The 27,362-nt window shown below is 45.7% G+C and overlaps 1 protein-coding gene across 3 annotated transcripts in view; it reads right to left on the bottom strand.

Annotated features, from left to right (window-relative positions):
• BMP6 (bone morphogenetic protein 6) overlaps positions 1–27,362 on the bottom strand; it is a 132,097-nt gene that overhangs the window by 24,965 nt on the left and 79,770 nt on the right. For all 3 annotated transcript variants that reach the window (XR_004313394.1, XR_004313395.1, XM_032462466.1), the window contains exon 2: positions 1,227–1,419. Coding sequence is in view for 1 of the 3 variants with exons in the window: in XM_032462466.1 (XP_032318357.1) it covers positions 1,227–1,419 (193 nt within the window). In the remaining 2 variants the exon portion in view is untranslated. The remainder of the gene's footprint in view (positions 1–1,226; positions 1,420–27,362) is intronic.

Raw genomic sequence — 27,362 nt, 5'->3', positions numbered from 1 at the left:
CATCCTCTTCCTTTAACTGTATCTTCATATTTACCGTACGGTCGGCAGGCTGTCGTCTCCGGGCCGAGTCCCCATCTCTGGCCCAGGAGGACCACTGGCCGCGCTAACCAGCCTTGGCCGCAGGTGCTCCGGCCTGGCTGAGCCGCTCACCTGCCCCCTGACACTCAGCAGGTTCAAGGCCCTGAGCTTGTTTTCTGTGTGCGGCAGGACGGAACCCACCGCTGCGATACTTCACCCCTCAGCCTTTCCAGGCCTCTAACGGTCACTCCGTGGAAGTTTCTCTTTCTTTGCTAGGCGGCCCCAGGGACACACTTCGCCGCTGTTCTTTTGTAAAATGGTGTGGCCTCATTTCAGGAAACGAGAAGAATACAGACACAGAGAAAAAAGTCCATGGTTTCCTCATGTCCACGTGATAAAGAATACCTTTGAACTTATCTACGGAACAGAACAGACTCACAGACATAGAGAGCAAACTTACGGTTACCAGGGAAGAAAGGGGGTGGGAGGGGATAAACTGGGAACTCGAAATTTGCACCCCTAGGGGAGTGATGGAGATGTTTGCTATCCTGATTGTGGTGGCGGTTTCATGGGTGTAGACATCTATCAAAATTCATCAAAGTGTACACGTGAAATATGTGTAGTTTACTGTACAGGAATCATACCACATTAAAGGTGTTAAAAAAGAGCACAAAAAAAGAAATCATGCTGCCTTTTCAAATATATATTAAAAAAAAGAATACCTTTGAGACACACACATATACAAACACACTCACTCAAAGACGTATCATATGTGTGTGTGTTATGCACACAAACACAGAGCCATCTATTGACTTGAATCAGTAGCATTTAGAACCATCCTCATACAATTTTCAGACGTGAGTTTATGTTAGTCTCTCTCACCCAACATTCAAAGCAGAGACTAAACGTTAGTGGGACACATACTAACCCCAGTAAGTCATGTGTTCTCTGATCACAAAGGGGGCTTAGTAAATCCCACTCACTGGCTTGCTTCGGAAAAGAATGCTGTTTGGAAAATCTTCAACTGACTAGCAAAAAAAAAGTCTGCTTGCTGGCTCCGTGCGACCACCGGTGACACATCCCTGCTCGCGCTGGGGCGCTGCCGCTGAACTCCACGCCACCTTCCACAGACATACTCGGGGTGATGGGACCACAGGGAGGGAAACGGGGGCCAGCCCCACCCTCTGGGGTGCCTCGAGCCTTCATACCTGTGCTGATGCTCCTGTAAGACTTGATAAATGCTGATAAGAAAAGTTTGGTTTTTAAAACTGCCCACAACACAGTCCTTGAAGACTCGGAACTCTGCCGCCGTCACCGCCTCACCCTCAGGAATCTGGGATAGGTTGAACTTGAACTCTTTGTGGTGCCGCTGGCGAGGGGAGAACTCCTTGTCGTACTCCACTATAGGATCAAACAAGAGAGAGTGACAGCTGTCGTTACTCGGCCAAGTGCCACAGGCTCACCTCCAGAAAGCTCCCCCGTTTTACTTCAGAAGCGGATTACCGGTTACCGAGGGCTTGTTCGAGGGACCAGGGTGGGGAGGGTGATGGAAAGGACCACTGGCGAGGCTGTCAGACGGGCTGAGATGAAAATCCTTCATTTTACCCAAGGCTTAAATAAAATTCTTAGATTCCACGGAAAGACTTTAAATACTGAGTTTAACCAAGGTGCATGAAAGCAAGTTATTGAAACTCTTGGCTTCAGGTCTCCCCACCTGCACGGATGGGATGAAGAGGGCTTCATGGGGAAGCTGTCAGAATTCAGGAAACGGTGACTGAGAACGCCTGTCCTGGCCCCGTGGTCCCTGCCCAGCCCCCCCTCCTTCCTGAGGCTCTGCCCCCAGGCTGGTTCATTCTCTTGTCTTCAAGAGATTGGCAAGACCAAGGGGAGCCCTGAGCTGACCTTCATGGGGGTCCTGGTGGTGGCAGAGAGGGGTGGGCAGTGCATTCTGCCTGGGCCTCAGGCCCCAAGGGCCCACATGCTTTGCCTCATGTCCAGTGGAAATTTTTGCTCAGGGGTTCAGTGGAAAGCTTCGTAGAAAATCTTGCTCTAAAGTCCACTGGAAGAAACTGAGGGCTGAATGACTCTGAGCGGAGGACCCTCGGTTGCTGTGAAGCTTCCATTTAATCTGCATGTGGAACCCAAGTCTGAGGCCAGAGATGCAGAAAGAATTCGCCAACAGGATAATTTGCTATTTTTGAATGCTTTTTTAAAAACTGGGAAAGGACTGCATCTAAAAGGTGTTTTTCTTTTTAAATGAAACCTTTTCCTTTCTTAAAGGCAAATTATGGAAAACCCCAACTACTGCTGATCATGCTTCAGTCATTTATCAGAGGGCTGGATCCAGCTCAGTGTGAGAGAGACGCTATCAACCTCGGATGCTTAACTCTCATCCTTGTAAACGGGAAAAGGAGCGCCTGGCTTCCCACCACAGGTCCTCTCTCCCCAGAGCTCAGAAACCCGTCTGCCCTACGGTTCCTAGGAGTTTTTTTCCTTAGTGGCAACCACAGTGAAATCTCATGAGCAAATGAATCCTTGATGCAGAGTTTTTCCGGGACTTGTGGGCAGAGAAAAAAAAAAAATCAAGTTATTTGCCACCTCCAACTGCCCACTTTCTCCCCCATGTGCTGTTTTCCATGATCACCAGAGAAAAGCTTTGCAGATTTAGCTTCTTTTGAAAAAGAAAAAAAAAGCCAATAACTCTTTATAAGAACTTGAGACCTCAATGGCATTGCGGAAGCTCAGGAAAGTTAAGCCCTCCATCCGTCTGAGGTTTTAAACAAAGAATTTCTGAAACTGCCATGTGACCAGGCAACAAATCTTTTAGATTCCAGTTATCCCTTTTGTGGGGGAGTTGCTGGGAGGGTGGGGGAGAATAAGCTTTGGCTTGTGGAAGAGCTTGAATGTAAGTGAAAAAAAAAAAAAAGAAAGTCCAGCCAGAAAGTAAACTATGGTTCAGTCCCAACAAGAGAACAGGTTTTTTAATTAGTGGCCAAGCATGAAAAGCAAGATTGTTGGGGAGTTCACCCAAGGACACCCACACATGAGGGTGGATTGCTTTTCTCTAAAACTGATCTGCCTTTAAGTTTGATATGTTATCATCAGTGGTTAAAAAGTGAATCAAATCTGATTTCCCAAAGAGACTTTCTGAAAAATAGTCACAAAGCTTCCCTAGAGGGCCTTTTGGGTGCTGAAATTTTAATCATAAATGAAAGCATAGCCTCAAGATTCTTTTGAAAGAATGCCTAAGAATTCCTCAGAGAAGCCTTGCCATTGTCCTCAACAGGAGCCACCGTTAGGAAGAAAAAATATGGATGCAAAGCAAGATATAAAACAGTGACATAAGACTTTTCAATTATAAGGAATAAGAAAGGGGCAGACATTTCAATAAGTGAGAAGTATGTTCACTAGTCTCTGGAGGGGTGCGCCCCCCAGTAAGCCACAGCTCCCGTGCTCGCACCCTAGGGCGGTCCCTCTGCCTTGGGCTCTGGAATAAGAGGAGGCAGCAGCGGCGCCGAGTGCCCTGCGAGGCTGGGCCGTAAGCTTTCAGCTGCCTTCCATTGCTTCTTGGGTTGCGTGTCTGGGGGAAAGACGGCTGCCATGTAAGAATCCAGCTACCCCGGAACCTCTGTGCTGTGAAAAAGTCCATGCTAACCACGTAGAGAGGCTCTGTGGTGCCTGAGCACACAGATGGGGAAGGAAGGAGGGAAGGACGGAGGGGAATGTCCGGTCAGTCTCCAGCCACCTCAGCCGAGGCACTAGACATGCGATGAAGACGCCAGCGGGGATGTCCCGCCCAGGGCGATGACACCGACCTCAGTTCCCAGCTGAGGGCAGTCGCGTGAGATCCCTTGTGTGGGAACCGAGACTCGGCTGAACCTAGCCATTCCCGAGACTGCGAGAGGGAGTAACAGTACGCGGCTGTTTGAAGCCACTATGTGTTGGGTGATTTGTTACCCGGTAACCGGCAACTCACCCAAGAAGAGGAGGGAGGGCCAGAGAGGATAAGAGAGGGAGAGGAAGAGAGAAGGGGAGTCTGACCTTGCCGGGAAGGGGAGAAACATACAGTTCTTAGGGATAAGGGATTTTGAAATCCTGGGAGGCGACATGTATGACTAAGGAAGAATCCTGGCAAAAGCTCACAGACAGATGTGAAGAGAGAGAGAAAGAACCTAAAAATGGGAAACCAGCAGTGTAGTTCAGAGCCCGCATTTTACTACAGTGTGAATTAGAACTCAGTGCCTTATTTGTGACTTTCCCCCATTCTCCCCCACCGAATCTCGGAGCACGCTAACCTGTCTTCTGCTTTGCCTTCATCCTTCCGGGGGAAGATTCACGGTCTCCTCAGCCCCCATGAGTCTCGGATTGCTACCCACCTCATTTTAAGCTCTCCCACCTAAAGCCTTTATCATCTCCTGAACCTCTCATGATGTCTCTAGGGAGGCAGGAATGTGTGCACTGGAAGACCACAACAGTAAAATAGTCGTGTTTCCAGTGAGCTTAGCAGTCCCCTTGCAAGCTCTGTGAACTGGGCTCCTTAAACATCAGGCAGTTCAAGAAATACGAGAGAGGACTGAGTTCTGAATCCAGTGCTCAGTACCAATCCTGCAGCCCCTGCACTTGGCTTCTCAAAGCTGGTGCCACGTGTGCAATACACGTAAGTAGCAGCCAGGAGCGCGGACGACGTGCTTAAAGCTGCCAAAATGGTTTTGAATTCCAGCTCCACCTTCTCTTATTTAGGTGATGCTGTGCAAGGTATTAGTCAGTTTCAGTTATCTGTTAGGTGGGAATAACAACATTTGTGAAGATTAAGTGAGACCATCTGTACAGAACAGTCCACGGTAGAGTGAGTGTGCAGTGCACGTTAGTTGTAAGGATCATTAGCTGATATTTGAGAATCTAGCTTCTCTGGGTGGAGAGTGTGTTTGCTGAGTTTTTCAGATTTACTCATGAGTCTTTAGAGACAGCCGCTGAACGCCTCCTCTATAAAAGCTCTTTAAATGGGAGCGACGCATTCTGCAGAAAGGGCAGCGAGTGACACCACTGTCATGTCACCAGCCCTGGGGCTTGGCTCCTGGATACAGTGCTGTGTTCTCTGAGGCAGGAATTCCTAGAATTTTTTATTTCAAGGACCAGTGAAAACATTTTTTTAACGGTAATGACCTCACCCAAGGGCATTGACTGTGTCCGTTTGCCACTTGTAAGGACAATAAAACAAATAAGGCAACAGACTGCGCCCTTTGAACTCAGTGGTTTTATTTTTAAAGGTCCTTTGAACAGCAAATCAAGTAGGAAGGACATAACTGAAGGATAGACACAAATCCTTGAGGTTGAATCCGTTTAGTCTTATAAAACTCACTCTGTTCTCTCTCTCTGCCTCAGACTTTACCAGTGGAAATTTCAGACCAGCACCAGACCTCTGGCCAACAGGCAGGAGCCACAGCCCTAAGGAATAAATGTTACTGGGTTAAGATCGTAAGTGTAAATTATGTAATAGTATACGTACAAAAAGATATAGGTGATTTATGGAGGAAATGAAGCATAATAATAAAGCACCAAGGGGCCAGCACCAAACTTAAAAACTGGAATGTGACCCATAGCTCCACGGAGCGTTCCCCGCCTCCACCCAAAAGCGGCCTCCTGTGATGAGGTGTCTGGTACTCACCTGCTTTTTAGAAACAAGAGTTCTACTCCGTATGTGTTATCGCTAAGTCGCAGAGGGTTTTTCTCATTCTAATTCTGTTTACTTGTGATTCCCTTTTTCTTGATTCATCGTGCTGGAGGTCGTTTTCTTTTTATTTCTCACTACTGCTTAATGTGATTGTAATAAGATATTTTAATATAGGCATTTCCTATCATCCCATAAAGTATGAATTATATCAATTACAGTTGTCTAGAGAAAAATAAAGACACCGCCTACTTCAACTGCAAATATAAAAGAGAGAAGAAAGAAGGAGGGAAAAGAATAGAACAATCTCTTAATATATTAAAGAGAGTCACATATTCATTATTTTCTCAATAACTGGACTCACTCAATGGTTCATTCAGTGCAGCTCAGTGAAGGGGATTACAGTTGACCCTTGAACAACTTGGGGGTCAATCCTTCACATCCTCAGTTTCTCCAAATCCATGGATTCAACCACCCATGGACCATGTGGTACTGTAGTATCTAATATTGAAAAAATATTCCCCAAGAAGTGGACCCACGTTGTTCAAGGATCAACTGTATATTCAGTCCACAATAAATTCTACATTTTCCAAATGCTTAATGCTTCCACTTAGAGACCAAACTTGAAAAGCCTGAAACCCTTTCTTAAAAAAGTTACCATTCCACTGACAAGTGTAAACATTTTTTCATGCAATGGTACAAGTTCATTTAATTTTAGGCAACACAGAAAGTTCTGGCTAGTTTTCCAAGTGTTGTAACAATGGTGGCCTTTTGACTTTTGTGTTGCAAGGGTACAACCTTAAATAGTAATAGAGACTCTGAGCTGAACTCCCCAACTCACTTTTTAACCACCGTCAGATGACTCTTTACCTGCCAGGGTTCACCAAATATTTCTGAATGTTCACATTAATGTTCTGTGAGAGCCACAAATATCAGGAAGAATCTATTTTCCTGGCTGCCATGCTCTAAATGACTTTTTTCCCCCAAACTTTACTTTTTATTTTAAATAATTATAGATCCACATGTGGTTGCAAAAATAGGATAGATTAAAAAAAAGTAGGGGGGAGGGTACAGCTCAGTGGTAGAGCACATGCTTAACATGCATGAGGTCATGGGTTCATGCCACAGTACCTCCATTAAATAAAAAAATAATAATAATAAACAAGTAAACCTAATTACCTCCCCCACCCAATTTTTTTTTTTTTAAAGCAGATTGGTCCTGTGCAACATCTTATATAACTGCAGGGCAGCAGCAAAACCAGGAAACTGACACTGGCATTAGTACCTTAATTAAGATGACAGGCTCTCCTCTGATCCTGGCAGTTTTTACGTGCACTCCTTTGGGTATGTATGTATATGATTCTACGGTATTTGATCACATGTGAAGATTCCTATAACCACCACCACAATCCAGGTACAGAACTGTCCAGTCAGCACAAGGGAACTCCCTCAGGCTCCCCTTCTATTCCCAATGACGTTTAAAGACCAGACTCAGCCCGGATCCTATAAAGAGCTTTGGGACCAATAATAAGTGCTTACGTGTTGTCATTAGTCATAAGGGTTAACCACACCATTATTGCTGTTGTGAAAACCTCACCTTAGAACCTTTGTTCATAGCCCCATACAGGTATTGATATCACCGTCGGCTCAGTAGCCACCACCACACGGGCCTTACCGCTAAGGGACCGAGCTAGAGTGGGACGGGGCGTGGACCTCAGCCAACACGAGCACGCACTCAGTGCTGAAGCCAGCAAGCGCGCGCCACGAGGAGAGGCTTCAACCGAACCAGGGCCGCCTGGACGGAGTCTCGCTGATATCAAAGAACCCCATTTTTGCCTGCTTCCAAGGACTGCTATAAAGAAGCGATCAGACTACGTTCAGTAATATCAACATACACAACATACATTTTTTCTGCAAATAAGAAAAGTTGAACAGGTTCTTCAGTCAAAAATGCCTAAAGAGAAAATTCAAGACTCTCCCACACCCTTTTTTTTAAGTTGAAATGTAGTTGATTTACAATATTAGTTTCATGTGTACAGCAAGGCAATTCAGTTATACATATACATACATTTTTTCAGATTCTTTTCCATTATATATTATAAGGAATTGAATAGAGTTCTCTGTGCTGTACAGTAGGTCCTCATTGTTTACTGATTTTATATATAGTAGTGTGTCTGTTAATCCCAAATTCCTAATTTATCCCTTCCCTGCCCTTTTCCCTTTGGTAACTATAAATTTGTTTTCTATGTCTGTGAGTCTATCTTTGATTTGAAGTAAAATTTGTATCATTTTTTTAAGATTCCACATATAAGTGATAACATATGATATTTGTTTTTCTTTGTCAGACTTTCTTCACTTAATATGATAATCTCTAGGTCCATCCATGTTGCTGCAAATGGCATTATTTCATTCATTTTTATGGCTGAGTAGTATTCCATTGTCTATATATACCACATCTTTATCCAGTCATCTGTTGGTGGACATTTAGGTTGTTTCCATGTCTTAGCTATTGTAAACAGGGCTGCTGTGAACACTAGGGTTCATGTCACATCTCTGATTTCGACTGCACAGAAATATTGGGTGAAATGTACCGTGACTGAGAGGAGAAATCAAAGTCTGTATTCATTGTGTCAGACTAATCATGTCTTTTTTGATGACTTGGTTTCTCTGGTTGCTTCTGCGTCCTCATCCTTGGTGTGCTGCAGCTTCACGACAACACACCGAGCTGTGTGTTTCCTTTTGTTTATTCCACTCGGATTACAGTGGCCTTTGTGTGTCTGTGGTTCTCTACCTCCCATCAGTTCTGACAAAAGTCTTAGCCATTAGCTCATCAAAGATGGTCTCTCCTGCATTAACTTCCGTTTCCTCTGACAATGACAGTTAGATGCATGTTATATTAGACTTTCTCATTCTAACTTCCACATCTGTTTTTTTAAAAAATGTTTTGGGGAGAGGTGATTATGTCTATTTATTAATTAAATGGAGGTACTGGGGATCGAACCTAGGACCCTGTGCATGGTAAGCATGCATTCTACCACTGAGGTGTACTTTCTCCCCAAACTTCAACATCTCTCAGCTGCACATTTTTATCACCTACCTCTTCATCTCCAGGTTGGACACTCTCTTTAGACCCATCTACGTTAAATACTAAAGAGAGAACTACAAGTTCACCAGTTCTCGCTTTAGTATTTAACATATAGTTTAAATCATACATTATTTCATCATTTAATGACTTCTTAAAAATTTTCCAACAGTTGCTGCTGTTGTGGTCTGCTTTGTCATCTTCCATGTTCCCTTGTCCTGTGTTACTATTATGTATTATTTATACCATTCTCCATTCTCTGTGTTTCTACATCATTGTCTTGTCTTTTCTAACTTGGTGCCCATCTTCTTATACGTGAGATCCTTGGGGAACTTCACCTGCATGGCCCTCTCATTCCTCTGATGACTTTCATTTGGGAGGTTTTACTTCTTTGGGTGTTTGGAAATTTTAAGGTCATCTTCGACTGAAATTCATCCCAAGTGTTTAAATTTCTGTTGCTTTCCTTAAAAAAAAAAAACAAAAAACTGCTTCTGTGAGGAACACGACCAACTTGGAATTATTTGTCTCTCCTGGAGACTCGGAGGGCCCTGGCTTCATGTGGGAACCTCTAAGACTGCTCTCCCGCGTTGGCCCGGACCTGCGCTGGTCTCGGGATGTGCGCTGGTGTCGGTATGTGCGTTCCCAGAAACCGGCTTTTGTGTTTGCTCACAGTAACAACGCCAAGGGAGCCTCAGCGATGTCTCTGAGTCGCTGACATCTGGGCAGTGGACATCCTCGCCTCTGTTTATCCTGGATCTGGCCGAATTGTAGCCAGAGGGCTGTGTAGATTATCTAGCTTGCAACACTTCCAGAATTTGAAGGCTTTATCTGTTGTGTTTGGAAAATACCATTTGGGACACATTCCTCTCAACTCCTAAAGATATTATAAAACCTGCCTCATGGCTGAAGTGTTTACAGGGACTGTCACACACATGCTCTCATGCATTTCTCAGTAGGTGGGCAGAGTAAACATTATCACCACAGGATCAGCTGGGCTCTCAGGCCACAGGCGGCTCAGGGCTTTCCCTGTGCCACTCACTTTTACAATCTGAACTATTATTTTATGCTGATGCCTCCCAAATGGCCACCTCTAGCCTGCTGCTCTCCCTTAAGGAATGTGTTTATCTTACCGCCGGGTCATCTTCATCCAGATGCCCTTGCGCACTTGTGCCCCGACAAGCCCAAAATGAAACTCTTCATCGCCCCAGCAGAGCCGCCCTGCAGCCCTGCCTCGGTCCACCCCATCCAGCCCAACTGGCCAGTTCGCTGCCGGCTCCTGCTGACCTCACCTTCCAGGGTGGCGCTGTCCAGTACAGCAGCTGCCGGCCGTCTGCAGCTATTCAATCTAAATTGATGCAAATGAAGAATTTGGTTCCTCAGTCACACCAGCCACATTAAAAGTGTGCAAGGGCCACGTGTGGCTGGTGGATACTGTGTTAGAGAGCACATCAGGGAACACTCCCATCTGGACAGCACCCTCCTGTCCTGCTCCCTCCACAGCCACCGCCCTGCACAGAGCCTGGTCCCACTGCCTCCAGTTTTGCTCCTCGTCCATCTGTTCTCCACGCTGCAGCCAGGACCACAGTCACAGGTCTGACCTCATGACCTGCCTGCTTGGAGCCTTCCATCCCATCCCCTCAGCCGCCCTCCAGCCTCAACCCTCACCTTCCCCCACCTCAAACTCTACTCTTGGGAGACATTAAATCACTCTACTACACTCCCCTGGACCTCATGCCTTTGCCTTACCTATATAATTACCTTGCCCTTTAAAAGATCTTTCGGATGAATGATAAAGAAGATGTGGTGTAGATAGATAGATAGATAGATAGATAGTTAATTAGATAGATAGACAGACAGAGAGACACACAGACACAGACACACACACACACACACACACACACACAATGGAATATTACTCAGCCATAAGAAAGAATGAAATTTTGCCATTTGCAACAATATGGATGGACTTGGGAGGTATTATGCTCAGAAATAAAGTCAGACAGAAAAAGACAAATACTGTATGTTTTCACTTATATGTGGACTCTGAAAAATGAAACGAATGAATATAACAAAATGGAAACAGACTCATTGATACAGAGAACAAACTAATGGTTAACAGTGGGGAGGGGGTGGAGGGAGGAGCAAGATAGGGGAAGGGGATTAAGAGGTGGAAACTCCTGGGTATAAAATAAATAAGCTACAAGGAGATACTGTGCAGCCCAGGGAACACAGCCAAGAGTTTATGACTTTAAATGGAGTACGATCTGCAAAAATATTGAATCGCTATACCGTACACCTGAAACTAATACAAAATTGCACATCAATTACACTTCAATTAAAAAAAAAAACCCTTCTCTCCCTCCCCTCTGGGATGAAGACTCTACAGGCCTGACATTTTGCAAGTGCTCTGGTGTTCCTACGTAATGCTAAATAAACACAATTTAGTGAAGCCATACAATAAAGGGAGGTACACCAGCGTTCCGATTTCTGCCCTAAGTGTCAACGCTTTGGGCGAAAATACCAAATTGAAACTCTTTTATTTATAAAACGTGTTTCTATGCAGTGTTAAGTGTCCCTCTTTTGCTAGAACTCTAACCATGACTTACAACACCTAGTGCATAGTCAGCAGCATTTTAAATCTTCCTTTAAGTTTGAGTTCCAGGAAGCCTTCCTCAATTGCCTTCCTTCTCCACCCGCCCCACCCCACCACTGGTTCAGGAACCCTCGCTCTAGGTTCCCACAACGTCCAGTGGAAATTATGCCCAGACCTTATACTAAGATGACCAGCTGTTCATGGGGCCGCCTACCTCACCTGCTGGACTGTAAGCCTCTCAAAAGTAGGGTCAATGCCACGGTCACCTTCACATCCCCAAGAGAGCTCAAGAATGTTTGTTGAATGAATGCAGGAGCCAGGACTGTGTATCCCCAATGGGCAAAAGGGGCCAGAACAGAACTCAGACTTAGGACTCTAGCTCCGGCAATCTTTCCTCCAGACCCAGGGGCATCTTCCGGAACACAAACAGCAAAACTAGGGGCCGGACTTGACCCCTCTGTCCAGGTGAGTTTTCTGAAGCAGCAGCACTGTGTGCCCAGAATACCAATGTTCACGTTGCTCTGCTCTCAGCATTCGGGATGCAAACTCCAAGCATGTTACATTTTAAAAAGCAGAGGAGAGAAATTAATCGGCTCAAATTACTTCAGTTACACTCAAGCCATATCACAAGGTCACCATGCACAGGAAAGGCAGAATGGATTTTTAATCTCATTCTTAATTCAGAGAAACGGACCTCTGACATTTTCTCTCTTTCATTCTTTTTTTTAAAATGAAATTTACATAACAAAATTAACCATTTTAAGGTGAACAACTCAATGGCATTCAGTACATTCACGATGTTGTACAACTACCACCCCTGCTTCCAAAATACTTTCAGCCCCCCCAAAAGAAAACCCTTGCCCATTAAGCAGTAGCTCCCCATTCACCCCTCCCCCCAGGTGCTGGCAACAACCAATCTGTGTCCTACCCGCATGGATTTGCATATTAAAGATACGTCATATGAATGGAATCAGACAATGCTTTGAGACTTATTTCTTTCACTTAGCATGATGTCTTCAATGTTCATCAGTAGTATCGGGACTTCATACTTTTTTCTGGCTATATAATAGTCCACTGTCTGTACATGCCACATTTTGTTTATCTGTTTATCCATTGGTGGACATCTGGACTGTTTCCACCTTCATTCTCTCTCTTTTTTTTTTTTAACATATAGTCATTTTACAATGTGTCAAATTCCAGTGTGAAGCACAATTTTTTAGTTATACATGAACATACATATATTCATTGTCACATTTTTTTTTCTCTGTGAGCTACCACAAGATCTTTTATATGTTTCCCTGTGCTATACAGTATAATCTTGTTTATCTATTCTACATTTTTCTTTCATTCCCTTCTGTTTTTCCTCTTTGTCTCCTCAGCCACAGATTCCCCAAGGCCAATGCTGGAGGCATTAATAACCATCTATCAGAGTTTAAACACAGCCCATTCCCCAAACTAGGGCGATTAGCTCAACACCCTCCTCAGGATCAAGCTCTGCAAGGTATCTCAGAGGCTGGAGCATCACTGAGTGTTGCGTGAACATACCCAGCACCATCTCTGATGCACAGAAGGTTCGCAACAGACATTTTGCTGAGTCTGATTATAAAGGAGGTTAAATCAGGGGAGTCACAAGAGAGACCAGGAGAAGGACAAGTAGATATTGTAGACCAAGAGTCAGGAGAAGAAAAGGGTACCTCGCAGGTCAACAAAGTGGGGAGGGCGGCAGGAGAGACTGAAAACCAACCACTGATGAGAGAGCAAGCTGCTCGCCGGAAGGGATCCTGGGAAAGGCAGAAAGGGAAGGACTCTAATCCAACGGCTATTGTTTCCTTTTTTGAAAATCAGGCATCTAGTACGCAGGCAAGAACCCTGGCGCAGGCTGGGAGGTCCAGACACGGCTGCTTTTCAGTCTGTCAACGGACTGAACTGTTCTCAGTCTCCTGCGGCACCTGCAGGGTGGCCTGAAATCTGGAAATGAAGATGATGTCCTTTTATCAAGGACTAGAATGTACTATCAATAACCCACTTATTAGAGGTTGCTATGCCTGTTTACAGATTTGATGACCACCCGTAATAGGTGGGGAAGTCACTTCCAACCATGAGGCAGAGAAAAATCAGACCTGGTGCACCAAAACTCTAGGACAACGCCTGGCAGGGCTAGAAGGTTCTAGACAATGCACTCTTTTTATTAAGAGCACTCCCTAACTTTGAGATTTGCAGATACTAACTAATAATACACAAAATAGAGAGACAAGTTTACACTGTACAGCACAGGGAACTATATTCAGTATCTTGTAGTAACTTATGGTGAAAAAGAATATGAAAATGAATATATGTATGTTCATGTATGATGAAGCATAGTGCTGTACTCCAGAAACTGACACAACATTGTAAACTGACTAGACTTCAGTAAAAATACATGCATACAAAAAAAGAAAAAAAGAGAGAGCACTCCCTAATCAAAATCACGCCCATCAGGGCTTCCCTTCCACACATCCTTCCCTGGCCAATAAATCCTACCGCTTCCATCGCAGCTTCTGCAGAGACAGAGCAAGAGCGTAAAAAAGCCACAAAAAGGAAAAAGCAGCCCTTAAATGACTGAGAACTGAGCTCTGTCAGGCAGCTTTCTCTCTTTGGGTGGCAGCTTAAATCAACACTAAATCCTGCCTTTTTCCACAGTGGACTTTTGACCATGACAATGGAGCTGCTTGGTTCTAACGAAACGTTCAAGATTTAAAAGTGGAAAGTAACTGACGGGCTGGTTCCTCGCCCCGGTTCCCAGGGTGACAGGGGTTTCATATTGCTCTTCAGTTACACTGCATCAGATGACCTGCTATTATTCGTGGCGCAGCGTTGAGCCTGCCAAACACGGGATGTGGGAAGAGGCCGTTCTCATGCTCCTGTCCAAGCCTGGGGTGGCCTGACTCCGGGGAGCCTGGTGGGGGGAGCTGCACACCAGCCTCCCTCTTCATCTTAACGGCCCTCAAACCCGAGGCCACAGAGAAAGAAAACACAGGCGTATTGGTACTGAGGGCCCCTCCGACGTGTGCCCACGAGGGCAGGGCATCTTGTTTTGTCCCCGTCTGTGTCTCGAGTGCCTGGAATAGCACCTGCCTACAGCAGGTGGCTGGTGCGTATTCCCTGAACGGGGGAACCGGCCACCTGGAGGCCATGGGGCTGCGCTTCCCTGGGCACTGGCCGGCCTGGCCTGACCGTAGCGAGGGCCAGACACTTGAGTCTTTCCCAGTCAGCCTAAGACCTGGGGTTCTAACCCAACACGTGATCACGGCTGCCGTGTTCTAAACAAGATGGAAAAGTCCCCCAAGCAGTGCAAGATGGTCCCCGCAGCACAGCCGTGTCATGTGAACACCCGAACACAGGAAAGGGTATCCTTTCAGAGACAAAACCTGGATCCCCACATCCTTGCAGAAACACAACAGAAGGCTTCACCCGGGGCTGTTCTCAGAGAAGCTCTTTCCCTTTCTGGGGCACCAAGCCCTCCTGGTCCCTGTTGAGTTTAGCGGTGCCGACGTGTTCAGCCCTCCTGGACTCCAGCGCTCACTGGCAAAGTTAAAGCCTCAGCTAAAACAACAACCACAGACCCACCCAGGTTAAGCATTTGAATGTACGATGTGGAAGGAAAAAGGGGAAAAGAAATCACAGCAGGAAACACCTAAATGAGGCTGAAAAGAGCGGGAAATATTGTGCTTTATGGTTCCCATCTTCCCATTCCTAAAAAAAAAAAAAAATCATGTGGGTTCTGAGTTAACCAGATGGATAATCCTTACCTGAACAATGTAATTTCCCAGGTAGTTTTATATATAAGAGTAAAATGGACTCCAACCCACCAAAGTGCTCTTGGGTCCTCACGGGTGACGGTGACAATGGATAATACAAAGTTAGAAAGGCAGAAGGGCACTGGGAGCCATTCCAGCGTGACAGATGGGTGGGACGCACTCATTCGTATTTTTCATTTGGTTCTGATTTACTCATTAACAAGTGCAGCAAGGAGAACATACTTGGGCCGAGTTGGACGCTCGGGCTCTCACAAGTCCTCATTGACTATTCCCCGAGAAAAAGCCATCTTGGATTCATTCTGCAATTATTTCCATGTCAAACACCGCTGCCCTGTCATTTTGCTGCGGGGCTGAGTTTAGGGGGGAAAACGGGCTGGAGGAGAAGCTTCTTATCCCAGCATCCATCTGAGGGGAGGAAGGGGGAGGCAGAGGAATGAACAAAGTGACAGCCAGAGGTTTCTCAGGCCCTCTCCCGCCCTCCCTCTCCTAATTCAAAACACGATGCTTCATTATTGGTGCAGCACCAGAGGGGACATTCTTTGCTCCGGTGATTCACTTTGTTTTCCTGAGAACACAATGGAGAGAGGCTCCCAGTGTAGAGTTACTGATTTGCCTCCCGATTAAGTCCAAGCTAAACTGCTCACTTAACATTTTGTTTTCCCTGAAGCACAGCAGGTCCACATGGGGGGTGAGTCCTCACGTCCAAGTCACAAGATCTCGGTTCTTTCGGGATCCCCAACCACAGACTGATGAGACCAGCAAACAGGCTCGGGAGCAGCGGGCTCGGGAAAGAGGTGAGGAGGGCTAGAGGGAGAACAGGAAATCACCGAGGGCACTTGCCCTTGGACTTCAGATTGACACGGGGTATGTGGTTTATTTGGATCAAGTCCAGCCTCTTCCGGGCACGGAAATGACACAAAGTCATGGCTCAGAGGACCGAAAAAGACAGGTGAGAGGAAGTGAGTAGAAAAGAGGTGAGGAAACACGACAATAATAAAAGAATCCACCACGCAGCCGTGGAGGGACAAGTCTGGTCCCAATTCGATGGGTGATTGCGCTGGACCTCACTGTGTACTCAGTTCCGGGGGCTGTGGCCTGTGCACGGTGAGTACCACCAGGTGCCGTATCCCGGTTCACCCACATCGGTCTTCCCCTTCCTTTCTCTCTTCCTGTCTGGCATTGCCAAAAATCAGACAAACCAAGTCTAAAGGAGAATAAGAATGAGAGAAAGTCATGAATAATTATTCAAACTACCTAAGAACATCAGCGCCTTCCCCACAAAACCTTCCACCAAAGCCATGAGGAATCAGTGCAATTTGTGGGCTGAACTTTCTTCTTTCTCTTTTTGTAGCCTTCAAACCCTCTCAAGGAAGGAGTCCAGCACAAAATAAACCGCTAATGAAATAACTAGCCCTCAGGTAATGCAAACCCAGGCTGATGAAGGCACTTCCCTAGTCCCTCCAGGTGTGGGACCACTCGCTCTCGGAACTCCACTGTATTCTGAGATTAGGACACCCCCTGGAAGCCTAGCGCATCGAACGTGAAACCTACAAGGGAAAGGCTGGAAGTGACTGTCATGTAAGAAAAAAGGAAGGTGTTGCTTTATAGCCCTTTTGAACCGAGAAGAAAGTCCACCCAACCAAGATTGGAAACAGGTAGCCAGCCTGCACCAAGCCTCCCTGAGCGTTCTGGAAGAATGTGCAGCCACTGTGACGGGGGCTCAACTCACAGATACCAGAGTCCCCTCCATCTCAGGGGTCCCTCTTCTTCCTTTTCCCGGATGGAGAGCCTGCTGAGTGGGACCAGGCAGGGCCGAAAAGGGACAAAGGCACCGTTAACTGTGGGTGGGAGAGCCATCTAAGAGGGAATGGCATTTCTTTTTTGTGGTCCTGCCTCAAACAAAATGCCATTAGGGAAGAAGAGATGATGGCTTGGACAGGCTGCCACCAGGCTGCAGCAGGTGGAGCCTCTGATATCCATGTGATTGGAAAAGCAACTCTGCCTACTTCAGATGACAACTTGGGAAAACCCTTTGTCTCTAAAAACCATGAAAGTTTCAAAAGTTACCAGGTATGGCCAGATTTTATCCTGACCCGACAGTGTCGACAAATCCGGCCAAAGAAGATCTTAGACAGTGAGCGTGGGCTGAAGGTCTGCACATTTTCAACAGTGCAGCAGGGGTGAGACTCCTGAGAGCAAATGCCTGGGATTCAGCCCAGAGACGTGCCAGCAGCCTCCCAGCTCCATCAGCAGGGAGCCAGTGGTGTCAGCCAGGAAGCGCCTCCATTTTCCACTTTTCCCATCTCCATTTCCTTATTGGCAAAGTACTGGAAACACCAACACTAATGCCATCTGAAAGTGAGGTGTGAGTACTAGGAAAAGAATGGAAATACGTATGTTCCAGAAAAAGCCAAAACTCGATATCCACCTAAAAAAAAATCAATAATATTTACCGAACGTCCATTATCTACAAGGTATGTTAATAAGCCTTTGGGATGATCAGAGCACTCTCTATACAGGTCACATTTACACACGGATCATTTTCCCCCCATTAACCTCACCCTCATGTCTTTGCTTATTTATTTACTTTACTGAAGTAGAGTTGATTTGCAATGTGTTAGTTTCTGGTGTACAGCACAGCGATTCAGTTATACATACATATCCATTCTTTTTCATGATAGGCTATTACAAGATATTGAATGTAGTTCCCTGTGCTATACAGTAGGTCCTTGTTGTTTATTTATTCTGTATATAGTAGTTTGTATCTGCTAATCCCAAACTCCTAATTTATCCCCCCTACCACCACTTTCCCATTTGGTAACTGTAAGTTTGATTTCTATGCCTGTGAGTCTGTTTTTGTTTTGTAAATAAATGCATTTGCATCATATTTTAGATCCCTCATATAAGTGATAATCATACGGTATTTACTCTTCCTCTGACTTAACTTCACTTAGTATGATAATCTCTAGATCCATGCATGTTGTTACAGCTGAGTAATATTCCGTTATATATGTACACCTCAATTTCTTTATCTAATCATCTGTCAATGGACATTTAGGTTGCTTGCATGACTTGGCTATTGTAAATAGCACTGCTGTGAACATTGGGGTGCGTGTATCTTTTCAAATTAGAGTTTCCTCCAGATATATGCCCAGGAGTGGGATTGCTGGATCATATGGTAATGATATTTTTAGTTTTTTAAGGAATCTCCATACTGTTTTCCATAGTGGCTGCACCAAATTACATTCCCACCAACAATGTAGGAGGGTTCCCTTTTCTCTACACCCTCTCCAGGATTTATTATTTGTAGATTTTTTAATGATGGCCATTCTGATGGGTGTGAGCTGATACTTCACTGTAGTTTTGATTTGCATTTCTCTGATAATTAGCAATACTGAGCATCTTTTCATTGCACACAAACAATTTTAAAGTTCATTAAAGGGCTTATAAGGATATTACAAATACTAAATGTTATATTTAATTGAATGTTCAGTTAAAGCTTCCCCCAGCCCCCTACATGTCCGTGAGATTAATTAAAAGCTTACACAGCAATAACGTGCTAATTTCTCCCATCTATAGTTCTCCAGTCAGAAAGGAGCAATAAGTATCTATGGTCAAAAGTGGCTTTGATAGGAGGGAGAGAGGGAGTCTTGGAGCAGCTGTATCACTTCTTAGAAGATTCACAACGGCAACAGGGATAAGTGCCCAGCCAGAGGAAGAGCCCTGCTATTCACTGACCCTTGCTCAGAATGTTCTGGAAAGAACGCTGGGAGGGCCGGGTCAATCAGGAGGTCTGGACCTGCCTTTAGCTGACAACATCATATTGCATCACTTCTTGACTTCTTCCTCTGAGCTTAGAGCCCTCCTTGTCACCCCTTTTACTCTCACACCCTCCTCCAAGACACCAGGCCATCCTGTTTGCTGCATTTTCAAAATCGATCAGAATCCAAGCTGCCACCTGTTATGTGAACTACTGCAGTAAGCACCCAATGTGTCTTTCTGGTTCTACTTTGCCCCTTCAGCCTGTTTTCTACACAGCAGCCACAGTGATGCTTTTAAAACACAAATCAGATGATGCCATCCCTAGTACATAACCCTCTAAGGCCCTCTCTCTAGGAGCTAAAGCCTTTCCAGAATGTAGTTCAGAATCCTTAGGGTGGTACACAAAGTCCACCCTGATCTGGCCCTGGCTTACTCTGACTTCATTTCATACCTTTGAAGACATTTTTCAATAGGGTAATTCTGTGAACATGCTGAGCACGCACCTGCCACAGGACCTTTGCACCTGCTACTTCTTCAGCAGTAAGATGCTCTTACTCTACAGAACCAGAGCGCTCTCTCTCTCACTTCCCACATCTGCCAGCTCAAATATCTTCTTAGAAAGGCTTCCCTAACCACCTAACAGCATATCTGGTTACTCCCCATCCCCTTACATGCCTGCTGGCCAGATCTCCACGGCACCTGTCATCACCTGGCGTTACACTGAATTTATTCATGTATCATCTGTCTCCTTCCCTAGAATGCACATTCCATGAGCACAAGAGGTCTGTGTCATGCAATTTCATACCCCAGGTGCCCAGAACCGGGCACAGCATGCGGCTGGTGGCCAACACTTCTTTCGAATGGATGAGTAACCTCCCTGATTTTATTTTCTCCATTGGCCGAAGGGAGGTAACAATAACTCATTTGCCTCATAGAGCTTGCTCAGTACTTAAATGAGATAATACATGTGGGGGCATTTTGGAAATTATAAAGTGCAAAATTCTCTAAGTGAAAGATATGACTCATTTCTATCTGCCCACTGGCCTGGGAACGAAGCAGAGCCAGCAAGTCAACCAGCATCACTCCTACAAGTGAGCTGTGTGCATATTCCAGAAAACAGTTTTTGACACCTGGTGGTGGTAATTGCAATCTCTCAACTGAAAATTGTCTTTCATGCAAAAAAAAATTTTTTTAAATCAGGGAGAATAAAGAAACATCGGGTACTGAATATTACAGAAAATGCGCAACAGCTCTGCTGGAATCCACAGATTCTGTATTGACAAATTTTAAAATGAATCAACACCAGAAAAAAGGAGGAAGAACATTCCCTGGACCAGATACGCAGGGCAGGGACCCCAGCATGGTGCCGGGGGGCTGGGGTTTGCACAACGAAATGTCCGGGGGACACAGTTGCTATGGTTTCAGATCCCAGCACATCAAAAGCCCAAAGGCAGCCTCGACGACTTCTGTGACTCGCACTTTGGAAAGTCACAGCACTCTTGGTAATTTGTACGGTTTTGCTTCATTTTGTCCTGCGGCTCCCAGAGGAGTGGTGATAATTAGGAGGGAGAATCTCACAAACACTGAGAAAAAGGGAGAGCGCAGGGGTTGAGGGCATGGTAGGAAGAGGGAGGAGTGGACTGGGGACCTTAGAAGGCGGAGAGCCTGAGGGGTGGCAGGAGGCTGTCTCCACCCCTACTCCCAGGGTGAAGAGAAGACCCACAGAAATAGGTCAGCCAGGTGGCGCGGCTCCAGGCTGTGATCTGGCGTGAGATGAGGCTTGGAGACTGGCTTCAGGTGTCAGGAGGTGATGGGGGAGAAAGAGGTCAAACAGACCCAGCAAACTGCACAGAGAAGGCAGAGAGAGGCAAGCATCTCCCCCGTCAAACGCCAGGGTCCCCTGAGAAAGTACTTTCCAGGGTCAGAACAGCACGCAGTCCGTCCTCAGCAGCACAGGGAGGAAGACGTGTGGAGACAACGCTCTGAACCTTAGGCCTGGTGTCAGGTCAAATCTCATTCCCAGCACCTCTCCATCCTCAGATTCCAAATGGCCAAAGTCCCCTCAGATTCCTTTGTCATGTGCCAGGTGTCGAATATTCTTAGAAAGTGGAGAATGTTGTGCTGACATAAGAACATATGGACTATTGGCCGCGGGCCAGTTTGCTAAGTGGTGCACGCGCATTGTCTTACCTCAGCGTCAGGATGCCCACGCACGGGAGTCGCCGTTCCCAACCCGTCGCCCATCTGGGGCAATGGGCTCTCAAAGACGCAGACCACCTGCTCAAGGCCACGTGACTGATAAGGGCGGAACTGGGACCTGACCCCTCAGAACCATGCTGTCCCCTTGCCCCGCAGAGTCATGGGTCCTATGGGAGAGATTCGGGGAGGACCGACAGCAGAAGGGCTGGCCAGAGGCGCGGCCGTCTGGAGGGCACGTGCGAGAACCCTAGCCGTCACCTTGAGTCCCCCCCTGAGACTGGGAGCTGCCAGCCCCTGCGCGGGGCCAGGAAAGCCGGAGCACCGGCCCCTCTCCACGCAAATCTTGGCTCCAACAGCCAGACCGCGCCGGACGGCAAGGCAGAGTGTTCCAAGATGCCTGGGTGTCCTACTCAGCTCAAGAAGGTTGCGGTCCCCCGGAAGAAAGGCACAGCTGGAGGAACAGCCCACAACGGGCAGGACGACGGTCAGCGGGAGAAGGGGGCCTGAGGTGAGCAGACGATGAAGCAGGAGGGATTCAGTGGCTGCGCACTCCCCCGGCCACGCTCACTTGCCTCAGCAGACGAGCCGACCGCCCTCCGCTCACCCATGTCTGGGGACGCAGGTATTAAAGGTGCTCACGGTGACCACGCCACAAAGAACTCAGAGCCAGAAAAGCTCCTACATACAGCTCCTTCCGGTGGGGAGAGGGGAAGGGGCCACGTGAAGCAACACAGAAGCCTACAGTCGTCGGTGAGGCCTGAGCCCCAAAGGAAACCCTTTTCAGAGAGAATCTGAGCTTCCTGCCCACACCTACACCCACACCCACACCCACACCCACACGGGTTTGAATTTATTGTCTAGAGAGGAGAGCTTTAATCCTCTTTAGAGATGCTGCAACAGCCAGAGCGATCTTATAACAAAAAAGAACATATTTGCATATGTTGCTATCGCATATTTGAAAGCTGCTAAGAGTGTATATCTTCAGGTTCTCATTGTAAGAAAAAAAAACTGTAACTGTGTGTGATGCTGGATGTTAACTAAACTTACTGGGGACTAGACTTTGCTGTACATACAAATATCGCATCATCACGCTATATGCCTGAAACTAGTGTGCTATATCAATCATATCTCATTTTTTAAAGTTCTTAAAAAGAGCAAGCCTTTACGAAGTATCTATTTTTAAAATGGTATGTACAGGTGATACCATTTGTAACTCAGACGTATATTAAAATGTATATACATATATTAATTTTTTTTTATTTTGGGGGGTAATTAGGTTTATTTACTTATTTATTCTAACATAAGTACTGGGGATTGAGCCCAGGACCTCATGCATGCTAAGTACACACTGTACCACTGAGCTGTACCTTCCCCCCCCTTACATACATATACTTTTAAAAAGACTAAAAGGACATATGACAAAATTCTAGTTAGCTGGGATGGTAGAAAAATTATGGGTAATTTCTATTTCTTTATTTTTGGTTATCTCTATAAATTATTCACAATGTATTCTATTTATAATAAAAATCCATTGCATTATTTAAAATTTTAAAACTTTTTGAGTCCATCACTTAAGTGGACCACAAACGCCCCCTGTTTCACCAAGTCTTAACTTTATTTCTTGAAGAAAGTGCTAAATATTCTCAGACATCTAGAAACACAGTTGGGATGCCTCTTTTCCTCTGATTAAAAAAGTTATTCACTGTAGTCCAATTTATGATAACTCTATTACAAAAAAAAAATGTAGCATCTGTTTCTGGTTGAAAAATCACAGTATTAACTCCAGTTGGAAGATGGAAATATAACATTTAGGATGGAAAGAACATCTCCATTAACAGGCTGAGTTTTAGAAGAAAATTGTAATTGGGAAAAAAGTTAAATGCACCTAAGAAGGATTTCCAGAAGGGATTCTTGGTCCCCATGGCGGGGCGCATCCTGGTACAGTCACGTGATGCAGACCTTCTCAGTAGGACCAGGGGCCGTGCCCGTTCCCTAGTCCCTCCCATCCTCCCTTCTCCCATCCTGCTTCCCCGTGTCACTGCTCTCTCTGCCTATTTATCTGCTCAAGTTTGCCGATTTCAAACAATTGCTAGATCTCTAGATCTGACAGTAAAATATGCTGTTGTAGGCATGCAACCCCTAAGACACGAGCACATAAACTGACCTGGATGGACCCCAGCCAGCCAACCGCGAGCGACAAGACAGACAATGGAACAGGCATGCAGTTGTGCCCTGTCCACCCGGGTTTGAATTTCATCTGGATCATTTTCACCAGCTGGGTCTTAAAGATGATCTATAAGTAAGAGGTACAGAGTGGTCTTGGTCTGCCCAAGACTCAAGGATATTTTAGGACACAGGTCTTTTTGTGCTAAAACCAGGACAGTCCCAGGCAAACCAGGATGAGCTGGTCACCAAACTGCCACAGGACATCGACTCCGCTAAAGCCTCATTCTCTAGACGTAATCTGGACCAGAGATCGCGCGTGTCCGCACGTGGGCGCACCCAGTCACACGTGTACTCACACACCCGCGTGCCTGTGTGGTTGTGCCTCTGTGTGTGTCTCACACCACAGCTGGTCCCTTTCCTTCCCTCGTGCTCTGCTCCAGCCAATTCTCACCATTCATCTTGTCATCATAAATGTCTCTCCCTCTAATTACTCATGTTCTCAAGTCTTTCCCTGGTTGGACAGGGGATAGCCCGTTCTGAAATCCAGAAAGAACATCTTGCCAACTTCATGGGTTTATGTTTTTATAAAATGAAGCATCAGCTCATTAGAAGGATCTCCTCTCCCCAATCATGATGGCCTCTCCTTTTTTTGATGTCATCAAGGTGTCACATGTGACCCCTGGCCCAGGTGGACCCTGACAGCTGACGTGATCCTGAAGGTCACAAGCAGCCCCATCCCTGTTCACTTTGAAAACAAGGGCCGTGGAGCCGGAGTCCCGGCCCCCGAGGCCTGGACGAGGCATCCTGGTTTGAGGACAGCCTGGGCTCTGGCTCTGTGTGACCATGACCATGCCGGCTACAAGCACGTCCCTTTGGGGCTGGTTTGTGACTAGTATTGAATCATAGCCAGTGTTTATCCACAAGAAAGGGGACCTCTAAAAGCAGCAGGCCACGATGAAGAATTCCTTCAGCTGTGTTTATCGACAACGCACAACTCCCATGAAGATGTCAGTTACCGCCGGCAGCTGCCAGCAAGTTTGGGGGAAAAACTCCCCGAATCAGAATTAGAAGTGCCTGAAGTATCCACATGTGGTGGCAGTGAGTTAAAGAACATCCTACAGGGAGGATTAAATATTCCAAAAATTCTTCCTGTTCCCTCCCCTCCCCAAGTCCCCCTTAGCTGAATATAAAACATCCTAAAAGTCTGAAGCAAGCATCATGGTACCACTCTTACGGAGAAGAGAACGTTCAGGAATGCTTTTCCAAGCTTCCATGGCAGTGAGATGAGAAACACGGGGCTGCTTCCCCGGCTCTAATTTGTAGGTATTTGCTTATTTTTGATCTACTGCAATTCTTCGTATGTTGTAAATACTGAGAAAAATCAGCAGAACGAAACAGTCTAAGCCACGGATTTGGTCTATTTCATGCTTTTAAAACATTTTTCAAGGAAAGAGTCCAATTATAAATGTGTTTAAAAAAAACAACAATGTGTGGGCATGGAGACCTGATGGAAACTCATTCACCTGTCGGACCCACACCGTGATTACCCACAACAGCCGGGGACAGGCTGGCTGAGTCATGTCGGCCAGCCTGGCGTTCCCGACCTCGGTTTCTGTGCTTTTTCAATGTCACGTGATGGTACAAGATGATGGTACAGGGACTCGAAGCCCGTTCAGTCCAACGCTGCATTTCTGTCGCTACAGGAGGTGGTGGGGATAATCTAATATTTGGGTCAGCTGAAGGTTAAACACAATTCTAAGAAACACTGTTCATTCAGCTCTAAAACATAAGGCCGTTTTCTGCTTCAATAAGCAAACAACCGCATCGTTCTTTAACGACAGAGTCTCCGGCAGCATGTCTGCGTTAGCTTCCACCAAGAAAGGAAGATAGAAACCAATGTGGTGGGGGGAGGGTACAGCTCAGTGGTACAGTGTGTGCTTGGCATGCATGAGGTCCCAGTACCTCCATCAAATAAATTAAGGAAAGCAAAATAAAATTAAAAAAAAAGAAAGAAACTGATGCTGTCTGGTTGCAAGAATCCTGAAGTCACAGCACACGCCTCTCACACACATACACACACACACAAGAATCTAAGAATTAAATGAGCTCATTAACACGTGCAAAAGCACTCTGCAGCCTGGAAAGTTCACAGGCCAAGTATCACTTTAAATTAGGCTGAATACATGCTTGGCCAAGGACCTACCTAGGAGCTGGTTTCCCCAGACTGATAATGGTGGGAGCCTAAATCTTTGCTTGCCTTTGTCTTTGAATTTGTCACTTTCTGTCCTAAGTAGAGTTCAGAATTATAGATCATCCTGATGATCTGAAGGCTCTGATCTCAGTCGCTGAAGTATTATTGTAACGGAAAGACCAGTCAGCTAATAACCAGCATTAGACATGGTAGAGTAATAAATTTTTGCCTTCTACAGCATTTTCCCCCAATACCATAGTGGGTTTCCTTTTTTAACCAAATATATAACCCCTCTAGGGAAAGTGGACATTAAGGGGAAAAAGTAAAACCAAAAATAACCACCACCAAGGCAGACAAACTATACTCTGATGTGCTAATGCACTTTAATAAGTAGAACCAGCCCTCCCAGTTTAATTAGTTGGTCTAAAATAAAGATCAGCATGCACAGAAAATACCATCTTTCCTAATTATGGATTTTACTTTGGGCCAGAATCCTAAGTCATACACCAGTGGAAAATGTACAGGTTTTTGTGGTCAGACAGATCTGGGTTGAAATTCCAGACCTATCCCTTACCAATTAGCGTGGCCTTGAAGAGTTATTTGACCTCTGAGCCTCTTCCTTACCTTTAAAATGGGAGGACATCCATTCTGCGGATTGTTGGGAGGATTAAAATAAAGGACACAGGTGTTACAGGAACATAAGCGCCACCCGCCTCCCCCACCTCTCCTCCATTCTTTTCTTTTCCTTTCTTACATTTTGTCAGGAACACAGACACACAAGCCTTTCCTGCAATTTTCCATCCTAATTGATGGCTTTGCAACCCAGAAGACAGGACTTCCATAGGTCCTCACTGTGGGAAATGTTCCATCCTCCTGCCCCCTGCGTCACAGATTCCAAATGCAGCCCCTGGGCCAGCGAGCACGGGGTAACCCCCATCAGAACACAAGTGATCGGTAAATGCTCCGCCAACAGTTTGGTTTCCAACCAGAACGACTACTTCTACACTACTATGTCCTATGTCCTCTTGTTCTATCTTTGGATAAGTGGGTTGTATTAGAAAGTCCAGCCACTGGGACAAAGGAAAATGTTAACCGTGAGCACTTTAGTAATTATATGGGGGGTGCTCATTAGTAATTATAATGGGGATGAATTTAACCATTTCCCTCTACTCTTAAAGACCTCATTATGGTATTTATTATTTTTTAAAATTTAATATCAATTTATGCTTCAACTTCATGATCCATCAATGATCATGTGACCCTTTGAGATGCTTCATTATAATGTAATTTCAACCAAGGCTATGCTATTAAGTCTCAGCAGCGAAAGTAACCATTGCAACTATTTACTGAACACTTTTCATGTGCCAAGCAGTGATGGGCTCTCTACAAACATCTAATTCATTTTTTTTGCATCTCCAATATTATTCTAATTTACTGATGAGACACTTGCCCAAACTCCCAAAGCTTATCAGTGTCAAAGCCAGGACTTCGGTCCAGATTTTTTTTTTTTTTTTTTTTTTTTGCACAGTCCGTGCTCTTGGCCACTCTGCTACTCTGCGTGCACAGAGGTAGTTGGCCCACGTCCAACATCATCTCCACCTCCATCCGCTCATCAATGTTTTGGCATCACAGCCTCTCGGAAGCACTTCAAGTAAAGGCTCTCACAGCTTGGTGAGAGAACCCAAGGCTGATCCATTGATGAAATCCCAGGAATTCTTGGTCTTGCCATGAAAGAAAAGGCCCCAGAAAGAGAAGAATAAAGGTCTCACAACAGGTAACTTAGGAGCAAGCGTGGCATCACATCATTTGAACATTTTAAGCAACATTTACATGAGCTCATTTTATAGCCCAAACGAGTTAACAGAGTCACGTTCGCTCCCGCCAGC

The sequence above is a fragment of the Camelus ferus genome, chromosome 20 (genome assembly GCF_009834535.1).
Source record: "Camelus ferus isolate YT-003-E chromosome 20, BCGSAC_Cfer_1.0, whole genome shotgun sequence".
NCBI classification, from domain to species: Eukaryota; Metazoa; Chordata; class Mammalia; order Artiodactyla; family Camelidae; genus Camelus; species Camelus ferus.
This window is presented reverse-complemented; position numbering and strand designations above follow the sequence as displayed.